A 23157-nucleotide genomic window follows, 5' to 3' on the forward strand; every position below is an offset into this window, starting at 1 on the left:
CTAGGGAGACCCCATTGCTGCCTGCAAGGAGCTTCTAGTCCAGGAGGGGAGACAGACACATAAATGGGTACCCGATGACATCCAGGTACCACTGCAGATGACCCATGGGAAGCTGGGGGTTGAGGGGGCTAACTCTGACTGGAACACTTAGGAAAAACTTCCCCACAGATATGATACTTGGTCTTGAAGAGATGGTAGTAATCCATTAAGTAAAGTAACAGGAGAAAACTATTTCTGGTGCAGGATAAAGCAGGTGCAAAGGTAGAGGCGAAGGTGAGGACCTGGCAGGCCCAGGGAGACAGTGAAAGGTTTGGTTTGGCAATAAGAGGACATGAGGGGAGGGGAGACACAGTGACTACTGACCAATGACAAGTTAAGCTCGGAGACTACGTTGGGGGGGGTGGGCGGGGAAGTGCATATGTAAACAAAACGTCACAATATGAGAGGAAAAGAGCAAACAGAACAGCATGGAGAGGAGGCACAATGGGGCACTGTGTTGACGGTTCCTAGAAGAGGCAATGTCACGCTGAGTCTGAGAATATGAACAAGAACTTGCCAGGCAGACAGGCCCGCGGAAGTGATACCAAGGCACAAAGGTATGGAGTGTTCAGTGGTAGAGCTGGACTATAAGGTGTTAAGAAGAGCAACTGAATTCCAGAAAATTCAGCTGTGGTCAGGTACTTAAAAGCCTTGAAGTCACATCAAGTTTCTATTGACTAGTTAACCCTAAAGAGCCACATAAGGGTTTTAAGAAAACATGAACGCGTCTGTACTTAGAAAAGGTATCACGACCTCTTCTTTTCCTATATAATTTCAGGTCTTGGTTTATCTACGGTATTCTGCTCATGGTCTTAACACCTCCCTCTGTTTTGTGCCCCTTGAGTACAGACTGTTATTATAATCCATGAAAGAGTTCAAGAATTATTCATTCTAGTTACAAAAATAACAAAGAAATAATTTCTACGGAATGCAAATTGAGGACTGGACACTGGGCTGCGTGCTTTGCACACATTATCTCCTTTGATCTTCCTGGTATCCTTGGGAGGTAGGTATCATCGTAACTGCAACTTTAGAATGGAGGAAACAGGACTGGAGTAACTTGCTGAAAAGGGGAAAACAAGTAAGGGGCGCAAATGGCTTTCATGCGAACTCTGTCAACCTCTAAAGTCTGTTCTTTCCTTTCCTGTGACCCTGCCTCCCAAGCAAGGCATGACTCTTATATCCTTACTACTGTATTACTTTAATCATCACCCCAGCAACAACCCTAATGTGTGTTACTAACAAAGCCTAACACCTGCTGAAAGCCTTGTTGACTTTACAGACACACTGGCCATCGCTACAGAGTTCACATCCGCACAGGAGACTAATGTGTGCACGCAGTCTCAGTGCCAGTCACAGCCAGTGGGTCAGCAGGCAACAGGCTTCCCGCTCCAGGAGCTGTGAACTGTTTCTTACTCCTTCTCTGTGCAATCAGGGAGTTAAGGGTAGGAAAAAAGGGAAGGGAGGGAGGAAGAGGAGGAAAACATAGGGAGGGGGGCAGAAACCCCCCTAGAAAGAAGACTAAAACAAAAAGGAGGAGTCATTGGAAACTGGGAGAAAGCACATACTGGTACCAGCCAGAGCTTCTTGGAACGGTTCCCAGTCTGGCTGCCAAAGAGCTCTGGAATATATTTGTTAGAGCTGGATTCCTGTACCGTCCATTGCAGGCTTTTTCTGATTGCACGCTGACAGAGAGACCCACACTTTGGTTCCAATCCTTGTTTCCCGCACAGAAAGCTAGTGAGTCCTTAGGGGACCTCCAGCTGAGCTCCCCTCTGGCCTCTTAGTAGGGCCTTCACATGCTACCTGCGGTTAGAAAGAAACACCCGCCACACACACTTCTTACTTCTGTAGAATCACTAAGCCTCTCTACCCTGGGACCCCCTCCCCACTTCCCAGGCCCCTTTGCACACAACATATCAAGCTTTGTGAGCCTCCTTACCAAAACAACTGCTGCGGTGAGGAACAAAGGTTTTACAGGCTGTAGCAATAGCTAGTTCAGCAGAGATGATAGTCTTAATAATCAGGTCTTCCACATGGGCCATCAGTGCTACAGAAAAAAAAAAAAAAAGAAGCAGCAGCAGCAGCAGCAGCAGGAGAAGAAGAAACAGAAGAAAAGGAAGAAGGAAGAGACACTATAATGTATGGAAAAGAAAGACTGTATTCTGGAACACAGTGTGATTATAAAAGTGCATGTGCTCATTCCAAAACATCTCCAGGTAGTGGTCTTGCAAATAGGTACTCCAGGAGAAGGCATTATCTATGAATAAGGCGACACAGTCAAGAATGTGGGTGAGGGGTTGTACTGAAGTGGCATCCTATGACAAAAGACAGACATGGAAAGGAAAAGAAGCCTTACTTCCCCCTTCTCAGCCTTCTCCTATCGCCCTTGCCTTTGTGGACTGAGCTAAGCCTTTTTGCACACTGTTTCCCATTCTGTTCAAGGCTCAGCCAGTAGTGTCCATTTTGATTCTAAGCCCTGTATTCATACTCGATGCTGTTCATTCTCCAATTCAACAACATGAGTGAGACAGATTAACCTTGAAAAATTTGAACTCAGGGCCAATATGGAGACAGTATTTCAGTTTGCAGCTCAACATTCAGGAAGGATAAATTCACTAAAGGTTAAAGGACAAAGTGTGCCTTCCAAACTAGAAACAAGAAAAGGGATTTGGGGTGGGGGGTCACAGAGAGCCTGTTTTCCATCTTGTAAAGGACAGGCTTTAACATCAAGAACAACGACCCCGTCAGAAGTCTCAGCGACACGACCAGAATTAGAGAGAACGATGTGTGCTGAGAGGCAAAGTGAGGTTGTACAGAGAAGAAGGGAGGTCACAAAGGGAAAAGGCCTGGTACTCACCAGTTGTATCTCTGCCTTCTTGTTTCAGATACCTAAGCATGGCACTCATGCTCCACTTGTTCCCATAATCCTCCACTTCTGGGTCATCACAACTAAAACAAAGGAATGGATCAAGATCACTCACGCAAATAAGCCTGGCTATAGAAACCAGATTTTTTACAAAAACTTCTCCTTTTAATATTTAGGAAAACATTCCCTTTGCTGACCTCCCCTCGGCAACTTTTCTTGGTCCCTCCGTCATACATATCTTTCGACCAATGATTTTTTTTTTAATGAAAATGCATATAGCTTCCTTTCTGGGGGGGAGGGGTGGGTAGGAAAAAGGCAGCAAATCCTTCCTTAAGCAAACAATTATAATGTATCATGAGTGGAAGCAATGTGTGAAAGAATGTCCGCAATTTAAGAGTGGCCACAATACATTAATAGGGTGAAATGTTCAGGGATACTAACCTAGTCTTTGAGGTAAATGTCACATGAGCCCACAAAACAACTTCCAATGCCCTTTTCAGATCAGCACTGAGTCTCGGTTGGCTAGTGAGGTCATGTGGTACAACATTTTAAGGAGCTAACTTAGCACGGAACTGCTTTAGCATCTGAAGCGAGCTCTCTCCTCTTTAGTGGGAGGCACAACTCTTTTGGACACCCTCTGAGGTATCGCTGATGGGAGAATGCACGAGAGCAACAAAAAAAGCTATGAGGTGCCCCACCACCAAAGCAGCAGACTGCCGAAGTGGGTATGCTGCCATGCCCACTGGCAAGGTCCTGCCATCTGGACACTGTGTTTTGCAGATGCCCCCTCATTCCCTACCACCGTCCCACCACCCACCAGGTGCATGTCTGCTCATCTTCCAGGGTGAAGGACAGAGGATCTTCAATTCCAAACTCTGGTCCCAGGACACGCCATGGAATCTATATAGCCTTGGCAACTAGGCCATTACTTCCAGATTCTTTTCTTTCTTTCCTTGGACTTTCTAGACACCTATTTTTAGTTTGAGTAGAAAGTAACTGTTTGGGTTTCTTTTTTATTTTTCCACTTTCTGGCAAAATTATCAGGATGAAAGAAAACAGAGCAGAGGGATATTTCCACACAGCTGGGCTGGTACTCCCTTCCACTGGATCGTTCTCTGAGATGGCCTCATTTCTTTCTTCATTTAATTTATTCCTAACTTTTCTTCCCCCTGATCATACAAGTATTTATTTTAGAAAAAATTTAGGAAATACACAGAAGGGCAGAGAAGAAGACAGAAGTCACCCACCCATAATCTCATCCACTATAGTTAAGCCCTGTTAACCTTTTGGTATATATCCTCCAAGTTTACATTTTCTCCCCCTCAACAAAAATAACAGCTTTAGTCATCTTATAGACTCAAAAAATAAATGTCAAGTAGCATCTGGTAACCTGCTTTTTCCACGTGACAATGTATAGTCATGAACATTCTTCTCTCTGACCCTGTGCACACATCTCTTATTATTTCTTAACATTAAGTTCCTAGAAATGGAAATGCTGGGTCAAAGGATACCAATATTTTTTAAGCTTTTGATACATTTTGCCAAGTACTGAAATGACCTCATTTCTTGATTTCTAAAAAGTTCCATATGCCTATTAAATTCCCACCCATAAGTCAAGTGAGGAAAGACAATGAAGACGAAACGTGGGAAGGCATATTTTAGTAGAGAAAGGGGACACTGTAACTGGGCAAGCAATGAAGAAGCAACAGCAGATATGCCTCAAAACTGTGCTAAACAACTGACAGCTTCCCATTAAGTTCCATGGAGATAAACGGAGTGCGACAAGTTGACTTTCCACATCTCCAGGACCTGCCATGGCACCTGGTTCACCTGCAGCCAGTACCTGACATAGTCCCCACTCTTCTTATTCACACTGTAGTTTGTCAGGTGCATGAACTGGTTCCGAATGTTCTTGGCTCCTTGATCATATCGCACAGTTGCAAACCTGATAGAAAGGACACAAGTTAAATGCCAGGAATAGAGGTTCAAGGAAATACAGGCTCCAACTCAGGATCAGTGTGATACTAATAAAAGGAGGGTGACGTCAGTAACAGATAGTGAGTGCTGAATAAGTGCCCACTCCCATGGTGTTTCATATGTAATATGTAGTTCATTCCTTAAAGCAATTCTCTGAAGTAGGTAATATTATATCTCATTTTTAGAGTAGACATAAAAACTAAAATATAACCTGGAAAGATTAAGTAACTTGTCCAAAATCATATTATGTATAACAACCATTCGTGATACAAGCCCTCAACAAAGTAGGTTTAGAGGAAACATACCTCAACATAATAAAGGCGATATATGAAAGACCCACAGCTAATAATCACCCTCGGTGCGGAAAAAGTGAGAGCTTTTCCTCTATAGTCAGTAACAAGACAGGGATGTCCATTCTCACCACTTTTTTTCAACCTAGTACTAGAAGTCCTAGCCTCAGCAATCAGACAACACAAATAAAAGGCATCCAAATCAGCAAGGAAGAAGCCAAACTTCCGCTACTTGCAAATGACATGATACTACATACAGAAAACCTGAAAGACTCCACCCAAAAACTGCTAGAACTGATCACCAAATTCAGTAAAGTCACAGGATACAAAATCAACAAACAGAAGTCTATTGCAAAGAATTCTACACACCAATAATGAAGCAGCAAAGAGAAACTAAGGAATCAATCCCATTTACAATTAAAGCAAAAACAGTAAGATACCTAGGAATAAACTTAATCAAAAAGGTGAAAGACCTGTACTGTGAAAACTATAAAACTATGAAAGATCTGAAGAGGACACAAAGAAATGGAAAGACATCTCATGCTCATGGATTGGAAGAACAAATATTATTAAAATGTCTATACTACCCAAAGCAACCTACACATTTTAATGCAATCCCTATCAAAATATGACCAGTAGTTTTCACAGAGCTAGAACAAACAATTCTAAAATTTGTATGGAACCACAAAAGCCCCCAAGTAGCCAAAGCAAAATCCTAAAAAAGAAAAGCCAAGCTGGAGGCATCACAGTTTCAGACTTCAAGCTCTATTACAAAGTTATAATCATCAAAACAGTATGGTACTGGCACAAAAGCAGGCACATAGATCAACGGAACAGAATACAAAACCTAAAAATAAATCCACAATAACATGGTCAAAGCAGGAAAGAATATCCAATAGAAATAAGTCTCTTCGGCAAACTGTTGGGAAAACTGGACAGCAACATGGAGAATGAAACTGGACCATCTTTCTTACACCACATAAATAAATGCAAAATGGATGAAAGACCTAAATGTGAGACCTGAAGCCATAAAAATCCTAGAAGAGAACACAGGCTCTAATTTCTTTGACATGAGCCATAGGAACTTCTAGCTATGTCTCCTGAGGCAAAAGAAACAAAAGCAAAAATAAACTATTGGGACTTCATCAAAACAAAAAGCTTCTGTACAGCTAAGGGAAAAAAGAGAGAGAGAGAGAGATTAAGGAGTGCGCTTGTGATGAGCACCAGGAGATGTATGGAAGTGCTGAATCACTATATTGTCCACCTGGAACTAATATTACACCATACGTTAATTAACCAGAATTTAAATTAAAACTCAAAAAGACAGACAGAAAGAAGAAAGAGCACAGCCAGTACCAAAATCAAGGCTGTCTAATTCAAAAACCCATGCTCTGAGTCACAATGTTATTGTCCCCTATATATCCAGTTAAATATTGAAACAATCATTTCTCCCTAAATTGAGTTATTTTCTCACCCACAATATTGCTGTTTGCAAATCTGGCTGTTGTAATAATAATGTGTTGCATTTCCATACGTAATGTTAAGTTCAAAGAAAACAACTTCAATAGATTCATAAATATCATATCAACCCCCCCCCAATCACACTGACTCCACAACACATGTTCTTAACCGCAAGATGCTGCTTCTCTTACAGAACCTTAGACAAACAGGAAGGATGAAAAATGAAAATAGAGTTACTCAGGCCTGGGAAATTGTGTACAGGATGCTGCAGAGGACAGAGCGCTAGCTGGTCAAGACACACCTATGGGGTGCCTACACAGCGCCAGCACTGTAGCATACTATGGAAAATAATTAAGCCAAAAGAATAAAACAAGAGCAGAATGATAGACTTAAAACACACGTCCGTAGAAATAACAGAACCGATCTATAAAGTTCATTTTAAGAAAACAATAGTGGCGACATTAACAGCACACAAAGCCTAGGTCTGCAGAACAGTGTAACTATGAGCAGAGTGTAGGAGACTAATTCCTGAATTTGGAATGAAGGCAAAAGACAGAGGGATTAAACATGGAGCCCACTGAAAACAGAGCAGCAATCTGATATCCTGGACTATTGTCAAAAGAAGACCAAAGTATAAAATATACGTGCCTCTGAAGGAAGTAACCAGGGAAAGAGAAAACTTTCCAGTGATGCTCAACATCAACAAAAAGACACTCGAGTCGAATGGTTATGGTAAATATCAACCCCTGTTTACATACCACTAGAAACGTATCACCCCTCACTAAAGTGGTTTTCCCAAGAGGCATATCCAAGTGTGTGAAAAAAAATCCTGGATGGCCACAAGTTTATTTTCATATGATTTACAAATTATTTACATATGCTTACTCAGACTATGAAGTCAACGTGAATTTTTACCACATTAAAGGGCAGCATTTAAAAATTTTCCTCTTCTCTAGTTCTTCTCACCCACCCACTCTCTCTGCTTCCTAATTCCCTGTACTAGAAATATACAAAAGCCAAAGAAAGAAAAGTGAAAAACAACTCCAAAAAACCCCCCAAATTAAAATAAACAAACATGAGGACAGGAAGAAGGATGTGGACAAAGAGAAAATGTTGAGCAGGCATGTATGGCTGCGGAACAAGGGTTTGATGACCAGTGTGTCTGTGTGTGAGAAGGACCTCTGATTTTTCTCAGAAACTTCCAGTAGTTATCACCTAACTTCTAACCACGCCACTCCATGGTGAGCAGACCTTGCCTATGTATTCCAATTTTCCTTCTGTAGACATTCTCCAGTCTAGCAGGAGACCACCATTCTCTGGATCCTTCTGAAATGCATCAAGGACCCATGCGGCCCCACAGAGCCTGCCCGCCTCCTCCAGACGTTACCTCACAGTGACAGACCTCCTGCCACCCTCTCCCCCAAAAGAATAATGACTGAGAGGGAGAGAAACGGTTCTGCTTCAGAGAAAGAGGGTTTTCGTCTCTTCTCGATAGGAGCACCTGATCTAACTCGGTCAACAAGAAAAGCCTGGCAAAAGCCTGGTGGTTGAGTAACCTGGTATTCCACACATCTGTCATTTCTACACCCCTTTTTTCAATAGGACTGCATCTCTAAAAATTTAATTTTTTTTTTCTCCTAATCTTCCTTCTCACTAAGGAATTTATATTCTCAACTCCAGCCAGGACAAGAGTATTAGTGTCACAAAGTAGGCTTCTAAAGAGCATAAGAAGCAGTAAGAAGTAAGAATTAGAGAAAAAGAAAACAAAAACAAAAACAAAACATAAGCCCAATGGAAAGTTATCAAAAGAGCCAAAGGTTACACTCTCTATTTCACTTAGCCTGATGGGGAATATAGAAGGCCACGTAGGTGTGTGTGCTCATCCTTCCTACTAAGCCAGGAAGATACAACACTTCTCACCAAACTCCCTATTCAAAAGACCATGTTCATCTCTGGTCACCATCTTCCAACATGTCCCTCGTATACTCTAGACCAGCGGTCCCACCGGCCTACTAATCAAGTTATGATTAACCCTCACACTTTTTTTTTTTTTTAACGTGAATCACTTGGCCAACATTTAAAATTAGACCTTCTTTCCTGCAGCCAGTGCTTACATGAGGAAAAAGGACAGGATAGGAAGGCAGTCCAGAGGCAGTATGAGGTCATCTGTGCGGGGTTGCAGCCTCACAGGGGTCAAAGTCCACACAAGAAGGGCCTCTGAGGGGGGCGGTGGCCAAGGAGGTTGAGAGATTGGCCACACAAAAGAGAACTGAGTAAATAAATATGTTGAAGATAATGGGAGTCAGATTTCTCACGGCTGGAGAAGAGAGATTAAAAAACAAGGAAAGAGAAAAATCAGAACAAACCCTGTAGTTCTGAAAGAGAATTGGAAGGTATTAGGATAAATTCCTGCTTTTCAATATATGGAGACCTTTATCAGAGTAAATATAGATGTCAGTGTGTATGTGTGTACACGTAAGCATAACAAACATAGATTTCCTGGGTCTGCCCATTTCAAGGACCTGAGAGCAAAGACACCCCAGAGCAAAGAGCTTATCTAGCTCTCAGCTCTTGATTTCTAAATACTGTTCTCCATTAAAAGCAACTGATGCCCCTTGGAGAAAATGGTAGATTCCAGAGCTGGGGCAGAAAAAGAACAAGATAAGCCTGAAACATCTTGTGCCTGAAGAAATGACAGGACACAAAAGCTGGCTTACAAGGGCTCCTGTCGGCCAAATCTGAGACAATATAACATCAAAATAAATCCTGACGGCAAAGCATGATAACCCATTAAGTAAAACAGGAATCCCCAATGGTATACATAAATGAATAAATAAATGGAAGAAGAGACAGCTCTGTCATGGAACAAAATGTCAAATAATAAAAGGAAAAAGGAATGATGGAATTAGAAAATCATCAGGGTGCTGGGTGGCTCAGTCGGTTAAGCGTCCAACTTCAGCTCATGTCACGATCTCATGGTTTGTGAGTTCGAGCCCTGTGTCAGGCTCCATGCTGACAGTTCAGAGCCTGGAATCTGCGTATTTTATGTCTCCCTCTCTCTATGCCCCTCCCCTGCTCACACTCTGTCTCTCTTCCTTTCCTTCAAAATAAATAAACATTAAAAAAAATTAAGAAAATAATCATTTAACAACTGTTGTAGTAATAATTCAGGCAAGAAACATCAGTGGATATTGAAATCACTGTGTAAAAACTAAATGTGGAATGTTACATGGTCTCAAAGTATCTCCTCTTAAGACACTTATTAAGTACAGAGGGAAACACAAAGTAACTTTACAGTGGAGAAATCTGGCAGATACCACCTTAACCAAGTGGTCAAACACCACTAAATAGTTATCGTGTGCCATCAGATATAATGCACCGACAAACACGGCATCACGTCTGTGGTATTCCGGCCAAAGATACTGAACCTAGGTCTAATCATGAAAAAATGTCAGAAAAATCCAACAGAGGGACTATTCTAAAAAATGACTGGCCTGCAATCTTCACAAATGCAAAGGTTATAAAAGTCATGGGAAGATTATGGGAACTGTTCCAGACCAAAGAAGACTAAAGAGATGTGACAACTGAATAGAACATGTGATCCTGGATCAGATCTTTTTGTCATTGAGAACATTATTAGGACAACTGGCCAAATCTGAATGGGGTCTCTCCATGAAAGGTAAAAGGTAACTCTGTGCTATTTTTATAGCTTTTCTAGAAGTCTGAAATGGTTTTAAAATGAAAACCGGAGTAAGTTTCTCAGTAAAAATCTAGATTTTCAGCCAACCTTAAGAAATGAAAAGATCTGGCAATACCACCTTGTCTTAGTCCATTTAGGCTGCTGTAACAAAATGCCATCCACTGGGTAGCTTATAAACAACAGAAATAGACTTCTCATAGTTCTGGAGGCTGGGAAGTCTAAGATCAAAGTACAGGCAGACAGACTTGCAGCTGCTGGCTGTGTGCTCACACGGCTGTGTGGAAGGGGCAGGAAACTCTCTGTCCTCTTTTATAAAAGGGCACTAATCACATTCATGAGGGCTTCACCCCCATGACCTAATCACCTCCCAAGGGCCTAACCTTCTAATACCATCACCTTGGGGGCGGGGGTGGGTGGGGTGGGTGGTGGAATTTCAACATATGAACTTGGTGGGGGATACAAACATTCAGACCATAGCACCACAACATATCAACGAGTTGCAGGCGCTGAATAGCAAGTGCCCTTTAAGTGGAACATGTGATCTCCAGCTTCCACAAGGCCAACTTCTTCAGTGAATGTTCCCATGAGACTTTAGGTTTGCGACCCCTGATTTAGACCTCTGCATATCAAATTTCAACCTGTTTAGGTCTAAAAGTGTCAACACAAGTTATTAGCCACAACCTTAAAGAGGTAATTCGCTACTAGCTACCCCAGGACCAAGTTTGCAAATACTTCCCCTAACACATACTGAAATCTATATGATGCATGGAGTCTTGAACCTTCCTCTTGATGAAATCAAGACTTAGAAAAAGCTCTTATGACAGAATTTCATAGTCTTGACCTTTACCAAAAAAGGGTTGGGGGGAGGTAGGGAGCTCCTACTTCTTTGCCAAATCTGAAATTCTGGGTACTATTTCACAGCCAACCAATGAAAAGAGAAGTATATGCTTTTTTTTAAAAAAACCACTCTGAAACATATATAGATTATCTTTATTCTGACAATAAATTCTTAAGTCAGAAGCTCCACTTCCTTTTTGCTTTCTAATGTTTCTCAATGAGAATGGAGACAATGGTAAAAACTTGTCTAAAACACTTGCGTGTTTGCCTGAAGGCAGGGTTTCCGTGTTAGACACATAGAAGGTACTGGATAACATGAACTGAGACTGCACCTGACATGTCTCTCCCAGGAACTGCACCAGGAAGGAACCAAAGCGGGAAGGAAAACACAGAATTACTGGAATCCTCTAAACTCTCCTACGCCATTTAAAAGCTACTTTGTTCTTCAAAGATACTGCACCATAGCCAGAGTCATGGCTAATCTGGATGTAGGACACTTGGTCCCTCCCCGTTGACAGCCCCATAATCTCTTTTTAAATGTTTTTTACTTTTTTCTGAGAGAGAAAGAGAGCATGAGCAGGGGAGGGTCTGAGAGAGAGGGAGATACAGAATCTGAAACAGGCTCCAGGCTCTGAGCTGGCTGTCAGCACACAGCCCGACATGGGGTTCGAACCCACAAACCGTGAGATCATGACCTGAGCCAAAGTCGGACGCTTAACTGACTGAGCCACCCAGGCGTCTGACAGTCCCATAATCTAACACACATTCAGTCCAAATGTACAAGGGAAAGAGGAGGCCAGCCCTGAGGAGATCCCGGCTGTGGCGCAGGAGTTATCTTTCAGCAGGTGTAGCCACTCGGAGCCAGAAAGGCCTGGAGGATGAAGAGACACACCTCAGGCAGCCTTGCCAGGAGCCACTGGATTTCATCCTGGCCTGACCCAGAAAAATCTTATGGAAGAGAACAAGAGGCCCAAGAGCTCTCTGATCTGCTGTCAACCAGCTGCAGCCGAGAGACTGCCAAAGTGGGGCAGTGACTAGGCAGCGCCCCACAGAGCCGTCTGGGAGGGGATTACCAGCTTGATCCCCTGTCTTCAGAGCCAGAAATGACTCAAACTTCACAAACAGCAAGGGCCTGCCAGGGAGGGTGACAATGAGCACTGGAGAGGGTTTTCTTCCCCTTGTTGCTGTCTCCTCATTCCTCCCACCCCCCTCGCTGCTGTGGCAGAGACTCTGGACAGTGTGCAGCCTGTGAGGTAATCTGAATTCCTTGGCAACCAGCTAGTACCTGAATTCTTTTAAAACCACAGGAATCCAGCAGAGAAAAGGTAAATATCCCTGCGGAGCCAGTGTTAATTAGCAAGGAAGGCTACTGAAGAAGGGACTGGGGGTGGGGAGGAAGGGAAAGGCATTACTAATGCTTTGGGGTCTTTTCTGAATTTCCACTGGATAATATGGCTGAGGCAGAAAAAAAGGCAGATCCCGACTGGGGCCTTCTCAGTGTCCTCTCCTCCCACCTCCAGTGAGGATGGGAGTCTCCATTCCCTGGTCTGGCACCTTCACTTCCCCCACATTGCGAGTGCTACCTATCTTTGGGCCTCAGACAACATATTTGCTTTTCAAGTCCATTCTGTTTTAATTTCTTTTTAACTTTTTATTTTTCCGGTTTCAGTGAAAATCTGGCTATTAGCTCCATCTCAAAAAGGGCCTCGTCAAATCATTTAGACCACATACTGGATCCACCTAAAACTGTAAAATCCAGGACAAAGTCTTTTTGGATTCCCCCTCTGACAAGAAAGAGAATCTACACCATTTTGGTAGAGAATGGCACCTCTCTCTGGAAACTGAGTGTCCCCTGCTGGAGCAAAGCAGGAACACATCTGTCAAACTCAAAAGTAGGATGGACCTTCTGGGGCAAATGTTGGGCCCAAATACCAGAAAGACATATTTTTTTCTGAACATCTCAATATTTTGTCCATAAATAAGAAAAGGACAGTTTTCCTGCGTTAATAAAACAACAAGGACGACTGGAAATTATTACTCTAAAAGGAAACAATTTCTGGCCTTTTCTTAATAAGTTTAAAAAGGTCAAGAACTGACACAAAATATTTATTTCACAAAACAGTCTCGTGAAATGAACTTAATCTTTAGGTCACCTAAGCATTAATTTGAGGCCCAAGACAAAAGCGATACGGGATAAGACCCTTCTTTTCTAAAACGGAAGTCAATTATATCTGCTGCCAGTGCTGTCTCTTCAGGAAAAATTATGGTTTTCCTTGTTGAGCCTCGAAGTAAAACGGCCTAGTGATCTCATCCCAAACTGATTATCTTCAGTAATGTCTACATAAAACACACGTGACCCAAAATTACTAGAGACTGCAGATCTGGAGATGCTATAGACTATGTTGAATGTAGTGACACAGTTGAGCGGATTCTGAGGATTAAAAAGAAGCAGATGAAAGCCAAGATACACAGGGAGTTAAGACACAGGAACTCGGGCACATGGAAGTTATTGTGCAGAGCAATGTAGCCTCACAAGACTTGCTAATAGCCTGACATACTACACCGTCCTTGTGTGAAGCTTTTATATTCACCCATACTTTTAGGGGCGCCTGGGTGGCTCGCTCCGTTAAGCATCTGACTTCGGCTTAGGTTATGATCTCGCAGTTCCTAAGTTCGAGCCCCATGTCTGCTAACAGCTCAGAGCTGGGAGCCTGCTTCAGTTCTGTGTCTCCCTCTCTCTGCCTTACTCGCATTGTCTATCTGTCTGTCTCTCTCTCTCAAAAATAAATAAATACACATTAAAGTAATTTTTATATTCACCCATATTTTTAGCTTAACTGTGACAGAGTCCTGAAATTTCCCATTATTTGGTTCAATTTGGTCTGAGTTTTTAAAAAGCTGTCTTCTAAATTATTCTGGAAAAAAAAATAAAAAGGATCCATTAAAAGACAGTACACACCCACCCACACATACACACACTCAGTTCCTGCCAGTGGCAAGAGAAGACAGTTACTCCAATCAGTGGATTCTGACTTGCAACACACACCCAGTAGCCAAAGCACCCGCATGTCTGTAGTAAATTCTATAATAAATGTTGGTATTGCTCTCATTCATATCTGAACCACTGAGGCTTTAAAGCTATGCCAAGTTTTACCAAGAGAAAGGGCTATTAATACTGTGAATGTAACGTCTTGGGAATGATATGCCGAACATGCTGGTATGATATCCTTGAGAAACAGTGAGTGTAACCTTGAGGTCTTTTCCTTACTCAAGAAGTTCAAATTGTGGTAGGATGTAATCAACTCCTGAGAAGGACACAGGAGGCCAGATGGGGTGAGGAGGGAGGGAGGGAAGGCAGTGGAGAAGAGAAGCTCATGCTACACAAGAAGTACAGCTCAGATCATCTTAGTTTACAAAATGGAAAACCCCCAGCACCTTATTCAGTGAGTGGAAGTGAGGGGTATATCTTACCTTCTTTTTAATCTAGAGAGTGTGGAGACTCAGCTTTTAAACCTGTACTTCAAAGTAGGAGAACACATGTGCCTACAAGCACCACAGAAAGCTTCTGCCTATGAAAATCTGATCAGAGCTACGAGACAGGTGGCACTCAGATGCTGGCTCAGACCTTTACCTAAAAAGTGAGTAATATGTTAGTGCCCCCTCCTCAATATTCAAGGGACAGGAGTCCAGAACCATGGAGCTTCAGGAGCCTCCAGTGTTCCTCAGGCTCAAACTCAAGACAGTTTATGAAGACAACAATGTTCACGAATGCTGTCGCTGCCACCTAGAGGTGAAGGGAAGGCACAGCTCAGCCAGCTGCAAGCTGGTTAATCGGGCTCACCCTCTGACTCCAAGTCACAGGACGCATCAAGGAACTTAGGTATATGACATAATTAAAATAGCATTCTAGGGGCACCTGGGTGGCTCAGTCAGTTAAGCATCTGACTTCGGCTCAGGTCATGATCTCACGGTTTGTGGGTTCGAGCCCCACATCGGGCTCTGTGCTGACAGCCAGCTCAGAGCCTGGAGCCGGTTTCGGATTCTGTGTCTGTCTCTCTCTCTGACCCTCCCTTATTCATGCTGTCTCTCTCTCTCTCAGAAATAAATAAATAAATAAATAAATAAATAAATAAATAAATAAATAAAATAGCGTTAAAAAATGACAGTTTCCAGAGTACTTGCACCTCAACTTAAATAGGTAGCCTTCTTTTAAACCGGGAGATTTTCCACCTTCCAAGTGCATTTTCTAAAATACACAAACATACAGGCCATGCNCACGCTGTCTCTCTCTTTCTCTCTCCTAGAAATAAATAAAACATTAAAAAAATTTAAAAAAAAAGGAACTTCAGGGTAAGCTAGTTGGTGAATATATATTATATGCTGCGTATACTAGGTTTGCGGGAGAAAGGAACACTAGCCCAGCAAAGTTATGTCTTTATTTTAAATGGCTTAAAGGACCTATGAAACTATTATCACCTGTAAAATTTGGTGGCTGTGGGGGATATTTTTTAGACTACTGTAACTTGAACTTAATTTTGTAAGTCACCTTACCGTAAAACCTAAAAAGTACCTCAAGAGAAAATAATGTATAGGTAATCACTTGTAAAGCATATTNGGCATGAAAAACAGCTCAGGCTATGAGCTCTGGAGTCAGATCCCTGAGTTCAAATCCCACTCCACCACCATCTGGCTGGGAGCGCTCCAAAAAGTGACCAAGTTCCCTGGCCCCAACGGCAGAACTGCATCAACTGCAAGGCTCTCGTGAGCACTGAAATAAATGTTTGGTATATAACAGGTGATAACTGGGGGATTTTTTTTTTTCTAGTTGAGTAGTAAAACACAATGACAAATTATCCTAATACCCCAGGGTCACCATAACAATTGCCATTGCATGAAAATACAGTGTGACCCTAGAGCCCTGTTGGTAAAGGTGCGTGCTTACACAGATGCTTGTTCCCCTGTGTGGAGATGCAAGTGCAGCTGTGAAGTCACATGCCTGATTTTCTGTAATCTGAAATCCATCTGGGCACTCTATTTTCCTGAGTTGAACACGACAGAAAGAAACAGCCTGATCTTTACACACTCTTCCATGGATTCACTCTGATGACCACCCCTTCACCCCAAAAGTCTCTTACCTAGCCAACCCTTCTTCATAGAGATAGATGACAAGGGGATCGTAGGAGGTCACAAGCACATAGAGGCGCACATCAAACTTGAAATCTAGAAAAAAATGTTGGAGTTCACAGGAAAAATGCAGGTCATTTGTTTTCTGTTATAAGATAAACAAGACAACAAAACAAAGAAATATGAAAGAATAATCTTTCTCTCCCAACAAAACGCACATTGCCTGCAGTCCACTTTGCCTTGTGAGAATAATTATATATTTATATAAGCATCCATTAAATGACAATACACAAAACACACACTGCCATAAAATGTGAAAGGGAGCTGACATACATGTACCACAGTTTTCACATCAATGTGCTATAAAGCATTTTCTTTCCTATTCTCTCATTTCATTGTCAAAATAGTCCCACGAGGTACATACAGCACCAGCCTCATCTCTGGGGGCCACAGCTGCCAAGAACCTCACACTAGCTTTATAAGAACTTACTAGGGTAGACTGTGAAAATCTGTTTTAAAATTAGCAAGATGTAGCCCAGGCCAGTCAACAGCCCAATCTCAACTCACCATCTATGAGCAGAGGGTTGTTAATGTAACGGGAGACCAGGATGTTTTCTTCCAGGGAAATCTGGTTCGGCTATGGAGTAAAGAGAAAGAATAAAAGGACAGAAATGCAAAGGAATCCTAACTGACAATAAGAGAGCAGAGTTCTTGACCTTTTAGAAATGATAAAATGGCACACTAAAACTCTTAAGACAAGCTACCCCTATATTCAACTGGCCACATAACACTTAGAAACACTATGGGTATCCAATTACAGTAGGGGTAAAAAATAAATTTACACAGCACTTCTCACATAATAAATAGAGCCATAACAGCTTTAAAGATTTATATACATGACATTAAATGGTTACAGGCCAAGAAAATAAAAGCTACCTAAAAAATAAAGAAGTGATTTCTCCCAAATGTAAAGGATGATGGAAAATTTTAAATACTACCATTATTCTTTAATTTTTAATTTTTTATGTTGATTTTTTTTTTGAGAGAGAGAGAGAGAGAGAGAGAGAGAAACAGAGCATGAGTGGGGGAGGGGCAGGGAGAGAGGGACACAGAATCTGAAGCAAGCTCCAGGCTCTGAGCCATCATGACAGCCCAGAGTCTGGCATGGGGCTCGAACTCATGGACTGTGAGATCATGACCCGAGCTGAAGTCGGATGCTGAACCAACTGAGCCACCCAGGTGCCCCTAAAATACTACCACTATTCTTAAGTGAAGACTTTCATTAAGTTGTTTAGAAAACATACAGATCTTTCCACAATGGGTCCTGGCATTTGGGAAATGGAATGGATGTTTCCTTGATTCATTCAGTTGTACTTCCTAAGCCACTATCTAGCAAGACAGAACTAGCCCTTTTAAGGGGTTTTTCAATGAAAAAGAGTTGTTAATACAATAAGTCATCATGAGTATTGTTGGACACTGTATAAGGTACTTAGGATACAGTGATGAGGAAGAGATACAAACCCTGCCCTCACAGAGCCTAATCCTTACTTCTGAAGAGTTTAGTATTTAGGTAAACAGGCAGAAAAATATAGAATTTTTTTAATGTTTATTTATTTTTGAGAGAGTCCCAATGGGGGAAGGGCAGAGAGAGGGAAACAGATGATTAGAAACAGGCGCTGCCATGACAGCAGTGAGCCTGATTTGGAGCTCAAACTCACAATCTATGAGATCATGACCTGAGGTCAGACGCTCAACTGACTGAGCCACCCAGGCACCCCAAACCAAAATACATAATTTAAAAGAACACAAAGCAGCATATCTGCAAGTGCAAGACGTGAGCCTGCAAAATACAAGTGCAGCCCAGTTATGTGGGGTCAGTCAGGGAAGGCCTGTTGTGGAAGAGGAGGTGCAGAAGTGAGTGTTGAGAGCTACTGAGCACATGGTAGGGAGGAAAGAAGCTGTTGTGCAAAGATGGTAGGCACAAGGTTCAGGAGAAAGGAAAGGAGGCAGATACACTGGCCTGAGGTTAGAAGACTGAACCGGGGAATAATAAAAAAATATGGTTCGAGTATTAGGAGGGAGAGACCCCACTGGCAAAGGGATTCCAACCCCTGACTACGGTAAGTTAGCCTGAACATGGGAGGAAGCAGGAAATGATTATGGATTCTTGATTAAATAAGTAGTTAAGAGTAAAACATATGGAATAGCACAACTCTGTGTGAGATCAGATTAAGGCAGAAAAATCAGCTGGAAGCCACCAAAATCTATGCAGGACAAAAGGACTCCAAAAGGGAAGTGGCTATAGTAATTACTGTAATGATAATAGCTACAGGAGAGGCAACAAAAATAACTATTAAAATTTGCAGAAAAAAAAAATTTAATAAATGTACTGAATGAACATTTGCCGTGTGTCCAGCGCTGTTCTGGTTTTTCACAAGTATTGTTTCACTTAATCCTCACCCAACCCTGTGAGGTAGGGATGGCACCATCCAAACATTACAGATGTCACACAGTGACAGAGGGGCATTTGAACTCAGGTGGTCAGCCTCGGAAGCTTAACTCTTGAGTACTTTTCACGTTTCCCCCAAGTTCTGACCTAAAATACTGTTCCCCAATTTCAAAAGACTGTCTTTATAACAGTGCATTTACTACCCCCAAACACTACATACAACGAGGATAATTTTGTGGCCCGTAACATCACACGCAACCACGATGAGCAACTCCAGAGTCAAGAGAAAGAGACTCCCTCTCGTTTCCCACTGATGCTGTTGCAGACTCAGAACACAGCTTTCACAACCCCTCTCCCTGCATCACACGGACATGGCAGCAATCAGTGCTGATTCATACCCGTGGACTCGAGCACCCACACCATTTCCAGACTCCCTTACATTTCCTGATCACTTTCTCACAAGTACCATCTCCATTTGGAGTCAAGTTAGTGTGTAAGAACTGATGAATCACAGCACAAAGGAGCAAGCCTCAAGGCTGTGTTCCAAACCTAAAATTAAAGTTGCAGACCTCTTCCCACTGAGTAACACCTCCAGGCTGCAGCAGATATGCGACCACCCAACTTTCCTCCAAACCAGAGGCTACACTCGTGATGGTCTTCATTCCATGACACATCTATTGTCCTTGCCCACTTCCTCTCTTCCCTCCCTCATCATACACATTTGTCCCGAGTGAGACGCAACATAATCTCGCATATTATTTAGGTAACTTGAATATTTGTTCAATGGTCTGAACCTCTCATTTCTACCTGCACCAGGAATTCAACTGTAACCTCGACCAAGAAAAGAAGGGTGCGGGTATAGTTTTTTTTTATAGTGTTACATTAAATTAGTTGCTAAGAAGCAACTCATCAAAGCTTTTTGATATTTTCAAGGCTGTTTCCTTTACATCCAACCCCAACTGACTCGTTTCAAACGAGTTCAATTCCAAGCTCCAACTGCCCTCCAAAGTACGCTGAAGCAAGATCTAAAGGGTTGGGAAAGTTGGAAAAACACATCCATTTTTCGAAATGGACTTTAAGACTAAATCTCCTGCTATCTGTTAAGTTACTATACGGTAGAATGGTACAGCGGTTAAGGGGGTTATGCTCTGGAATCAGCTAGACGTGAGTTACAATCCTGACTCTACCACTTAGCAAGGAAGTAACAGTCACTACTTCCTGGGGTTCTTCTAAAGACTACGAGTCTACATTTGGAAGGTGCAGGGGCTGGCACACATCAAATGCTCAAGAAATATCAGTTATTACTCTCAGTGCAAACCCAGTAGCACCTCTATGGTTCTACAAAGTTCCACAACCCAAGAGCCTGTGTCACAGCACTCCACACGGCCTTCTGCTCACAGCCACGCACCGAGTTATAATGAAGATACATTAGCTTAGTATCAGTGTTAGTATTAAGAGATAATCCCTACTCCTCAAAAGGTATTAAGGAGTGGCGGCACCTGGCACATGGCAAGGACTCCCTAAATATTTCTCGAACAAGGAAAAAAACAGAGAGCACTTAAGATAACAACATACAAACAAACAGAAACAAGAGAGCTATACAGAATTATATTCACAAACACAGAGAGTAAACAGAGTCAACTAAATACTCTTCTGTTACTTCAAAATCCCAAAGAAAACATTAACATGAGATAATGTGTGAGGCAAGAAGGACGAGGAAGAATGATTTGACGTCCATACTCAAATTCATACCTTAATCAGAAAAGGCCAGATCTTTCCCTCCTCGACTTGAATATACTAAATTGGGAAAATACAACACTTAGTCCCCGAGGGAGCTGGAGGACACAGAGCTCTGCTCCTCTGGTCTGGATTTCCAGAGCGAAAGAGCACATAATAGGAGACCATAGTAGCTGACTGGCCAAGATACTTCCGTCTGCAGGAGCTCACACTTCTCTCGCCGGTATTTCATAAAAGTAACACTTTTTCTGTCCTTTATTCTGTTCTTGTAATGGTAAAAGTTGCTATTTGCAGATATTTTCCAAAAGGTTATGACTATTATTGGGAATTTTTATTAAAAGGCCCTCCCCAGTGGGGAAGACAGGGAAAGATATTTTCATTTGGCCCTCACACCTAACTCCACCCACGCCCAAGTCCCTCACCGGTTTGCTTCAGTTCAGCTCCTCACAGACCCTCTCTGCCTGAGCTCTCCCGCCCCCTCCCCCTCAAATCTGAAGGGAAAGCAGGCAGCAGCCTTGGAAAGAGTTACTTCATCCAGTTGGCTAATGGGTCACATATTCCATGGGAAAGGATCCAGGTATGGAAAAGAGGGGATGGTGAGGCCTTGTGCCTAAGGAGAGAGAGAAGAGTATTAACTACATGGTTTGCAGGTCCAAATGAAAGGTGATAAAATTCCAGTTTGGGGAGTGAAATGGGAATATTTTCCCATCATGTGCACATGTTGCCAGGCCCCCTGGTGCCTGTTGGCATCTTCCCAGGCTTCTGTCTGGCACCTCCACCAAATACCTCAAAGAATCAGACTCATTCCAAAGCCTCACTGAGGGGGAGGAGAGAGGCAAAGGGTCCCGCCAAGTACTTTGATCTACGCAGGGGTCTCTAGGGATTCAGCCAGGGAGAGGTGGGAGGGAGGGGGAGAGCCTGCCAAGTGCATTCTCTAAAGAGTTGTCACCCTCTTTCAGGGACTCCCTCCAGGGAAGAGTTAGGGCACGGGGTTCTCAGCCCCACCAAGGAAAGTTTAGCCTTTCTATTCTTTATGATGTTGATTTCAAAATAACAAATCACTAGGGCAAAAGAGCATTCCAAAAGAAAAAAGTCCCAGATGAGCTGGAAATAGATCCTATTCTTTTTGACTCATGTCTAAGAAAATAAAAAGCAAACTTGTACCACAGTTGACTTTCAATAGCAATTCCATTTGGCAGCTAAAACCCAAACCCAAACCAGTGCCGTCTATGGGATTCAAACAACACTGGAGCTCCTGGCACGGAGCTGAAGGAAAAGCTGTCCGACAGGAGCCTCGGCGCCAAGGTCAGAACAGGAACGAGAAGAGAGAGATCCAAAGCATGTGACCAGGGCCTTCTGTCACAAGAGAGTCCAGGAAAAAAGGGCCTCCAGAGTGACCTGGGGCCAGGTAACAGGACTTGTAGCCTGGGGCTCAGGCTGGATTAGCTGCTATACCAGAACCGGGTCCTATAATTCTGTAGCACTTAAGGTCTGCCCATCAGTAGTTATTGTACAGTTTTCAGTCCAGACTGAATTTAAGGACTTCTCAGTGTGAAAGACTTCTCAGAAAGTTAGTTTCTGCATGTGTAGGAAATAGCTCAGACCATGTAAAAAGAGAACTGGGGAATTTAAAAGAGTATTTGACCACACACACACACCTACTTCCCTTTCTTCCCTTCCAGAGTCCCACTGGAAGGACAGTGGAGAGATTTTTAAAAGAATGAAATAATAACAAAGCTAGAAAACATTTAAAGAAGCCAATAAGAGACAAAAAGTTTCAGGAAATCCTGAAAGATAGAAAGCAGATGGGATCAAGTTGAGAAACCAGAGCAGAAGAAGCAAAATACCAGAGGTGAGAGTGATCTTCTCAAGGAGCCTCGGAGAATTTCCAAGCTGGCAGTGAACAAACACGGCCCAGGAGCGGGCCAAAGAACAAGAATCAGGTAATTAATTCTTAATTAATTGAGTGGCCCTCCTCCAACACCCAAAGCTTGGCCCTCAGGATAGAACCTAACGATGATACCTTCGGGGAGGACATCTTGTGTGGGTAGAGAGATGGGACAGAGGAGTGGAATTTAAGGCCACTCTATCCCTACAACAGACACAGAGGAAAAGACGGGAGACGTAGTGCTGACCAGAGCAGAAATCACCAAAATCTTCCTCTGTATTCACGATAAAGCCAGCTCTATTTTGGCAGGGGTGGGCAGGAAGAAGGGTGCTCCTCATTCCCATCTACTACCAGCCTGTGAGTCAACACAGTTTGCCCTTGCACAAAACTGAGTTAGCCTCCTGTCCAGTAGAAACTCCTACATGACAGTACGGAAACCCAGGTCAGCTGTCATTTTCAATCAGTCTAGTCTTTTGTTCACAAATACAACTCAACACCTACGGTCACTGAAACTGAGAAAACCCAACAGCAGGAGGGAAAAAAGGGCAACTCCAAGAAAATACACAAAACAGAAGATAACTTTTAAAAAACTTTCAACTGATATCCTTACTAAGGCCGACAGGCAAACTGCATCCGTTAATCCATTAAGCAACTATACGCTGTTATTAAAAAAAAAGCAAAACGGAAAATAAAAGTTTCTACAAACTATGAGACCCAATACAAAAATACAGTAGATAAAATGAACATTAAAATGGATAAAGCTCAAACTGCTGATCCAGAAAGATC

At 42.6% G+C, this 23157-nt stretch overlaps 1 protein-coding gene across 10 annotated transcripts in view; it reads right to left on the minus strand.

Annotated features, from left to right (window-relative positions):
* The window catches only part of TTLL5 (tubulin tyrosine ligase like 5), a 279463-nt gene that overhangs the window by 223576 nt on the left and 32730 nt on the right, over positions 1-23157 (minus strand). For all 10 annotated transcript variants that reach the window (XM_077750795.1, XM_077750794.1, XM_077750800.1 and 7 more), the window contains exons 7-11: positions 16865-16934; positions 16309-16393; positions 4752-4853; positions 2900-2991; positions 1982-2089 (exon numbers count right to left, since the gene is read on the minus strand). In XM_077750795.1, coding sequence (XP_077606921.1) covers positions 1982-2089; positions 2900-2991; positions 4752-4853; positions 16309-16393; positions 16865-16934 — 457 coding nt within the window. The remainder of the gene's footprint in view (positions 1-1981; positions 2090-2899; positions 2992-4751; positions 4854-16308; positions 16394-16864; positions 16935-23157) is intronic.

This window comes from Crocuta crocuta, unplaced genomic scaffold (assembly GCF_008692635.1).
Source record: "Crocuta crocuta isolate KB4526 unplaced genomic scaffold, BGI_CrCroc_1.0 scaffold186, whole genome shotgun sequence".
Classification (NCBI taxonomy): Eukaryota; Metazoa; Chordata; class Mammalia; order Carnivora; family Hyaenidae; genus Crocuta; species Crocuta crocuta.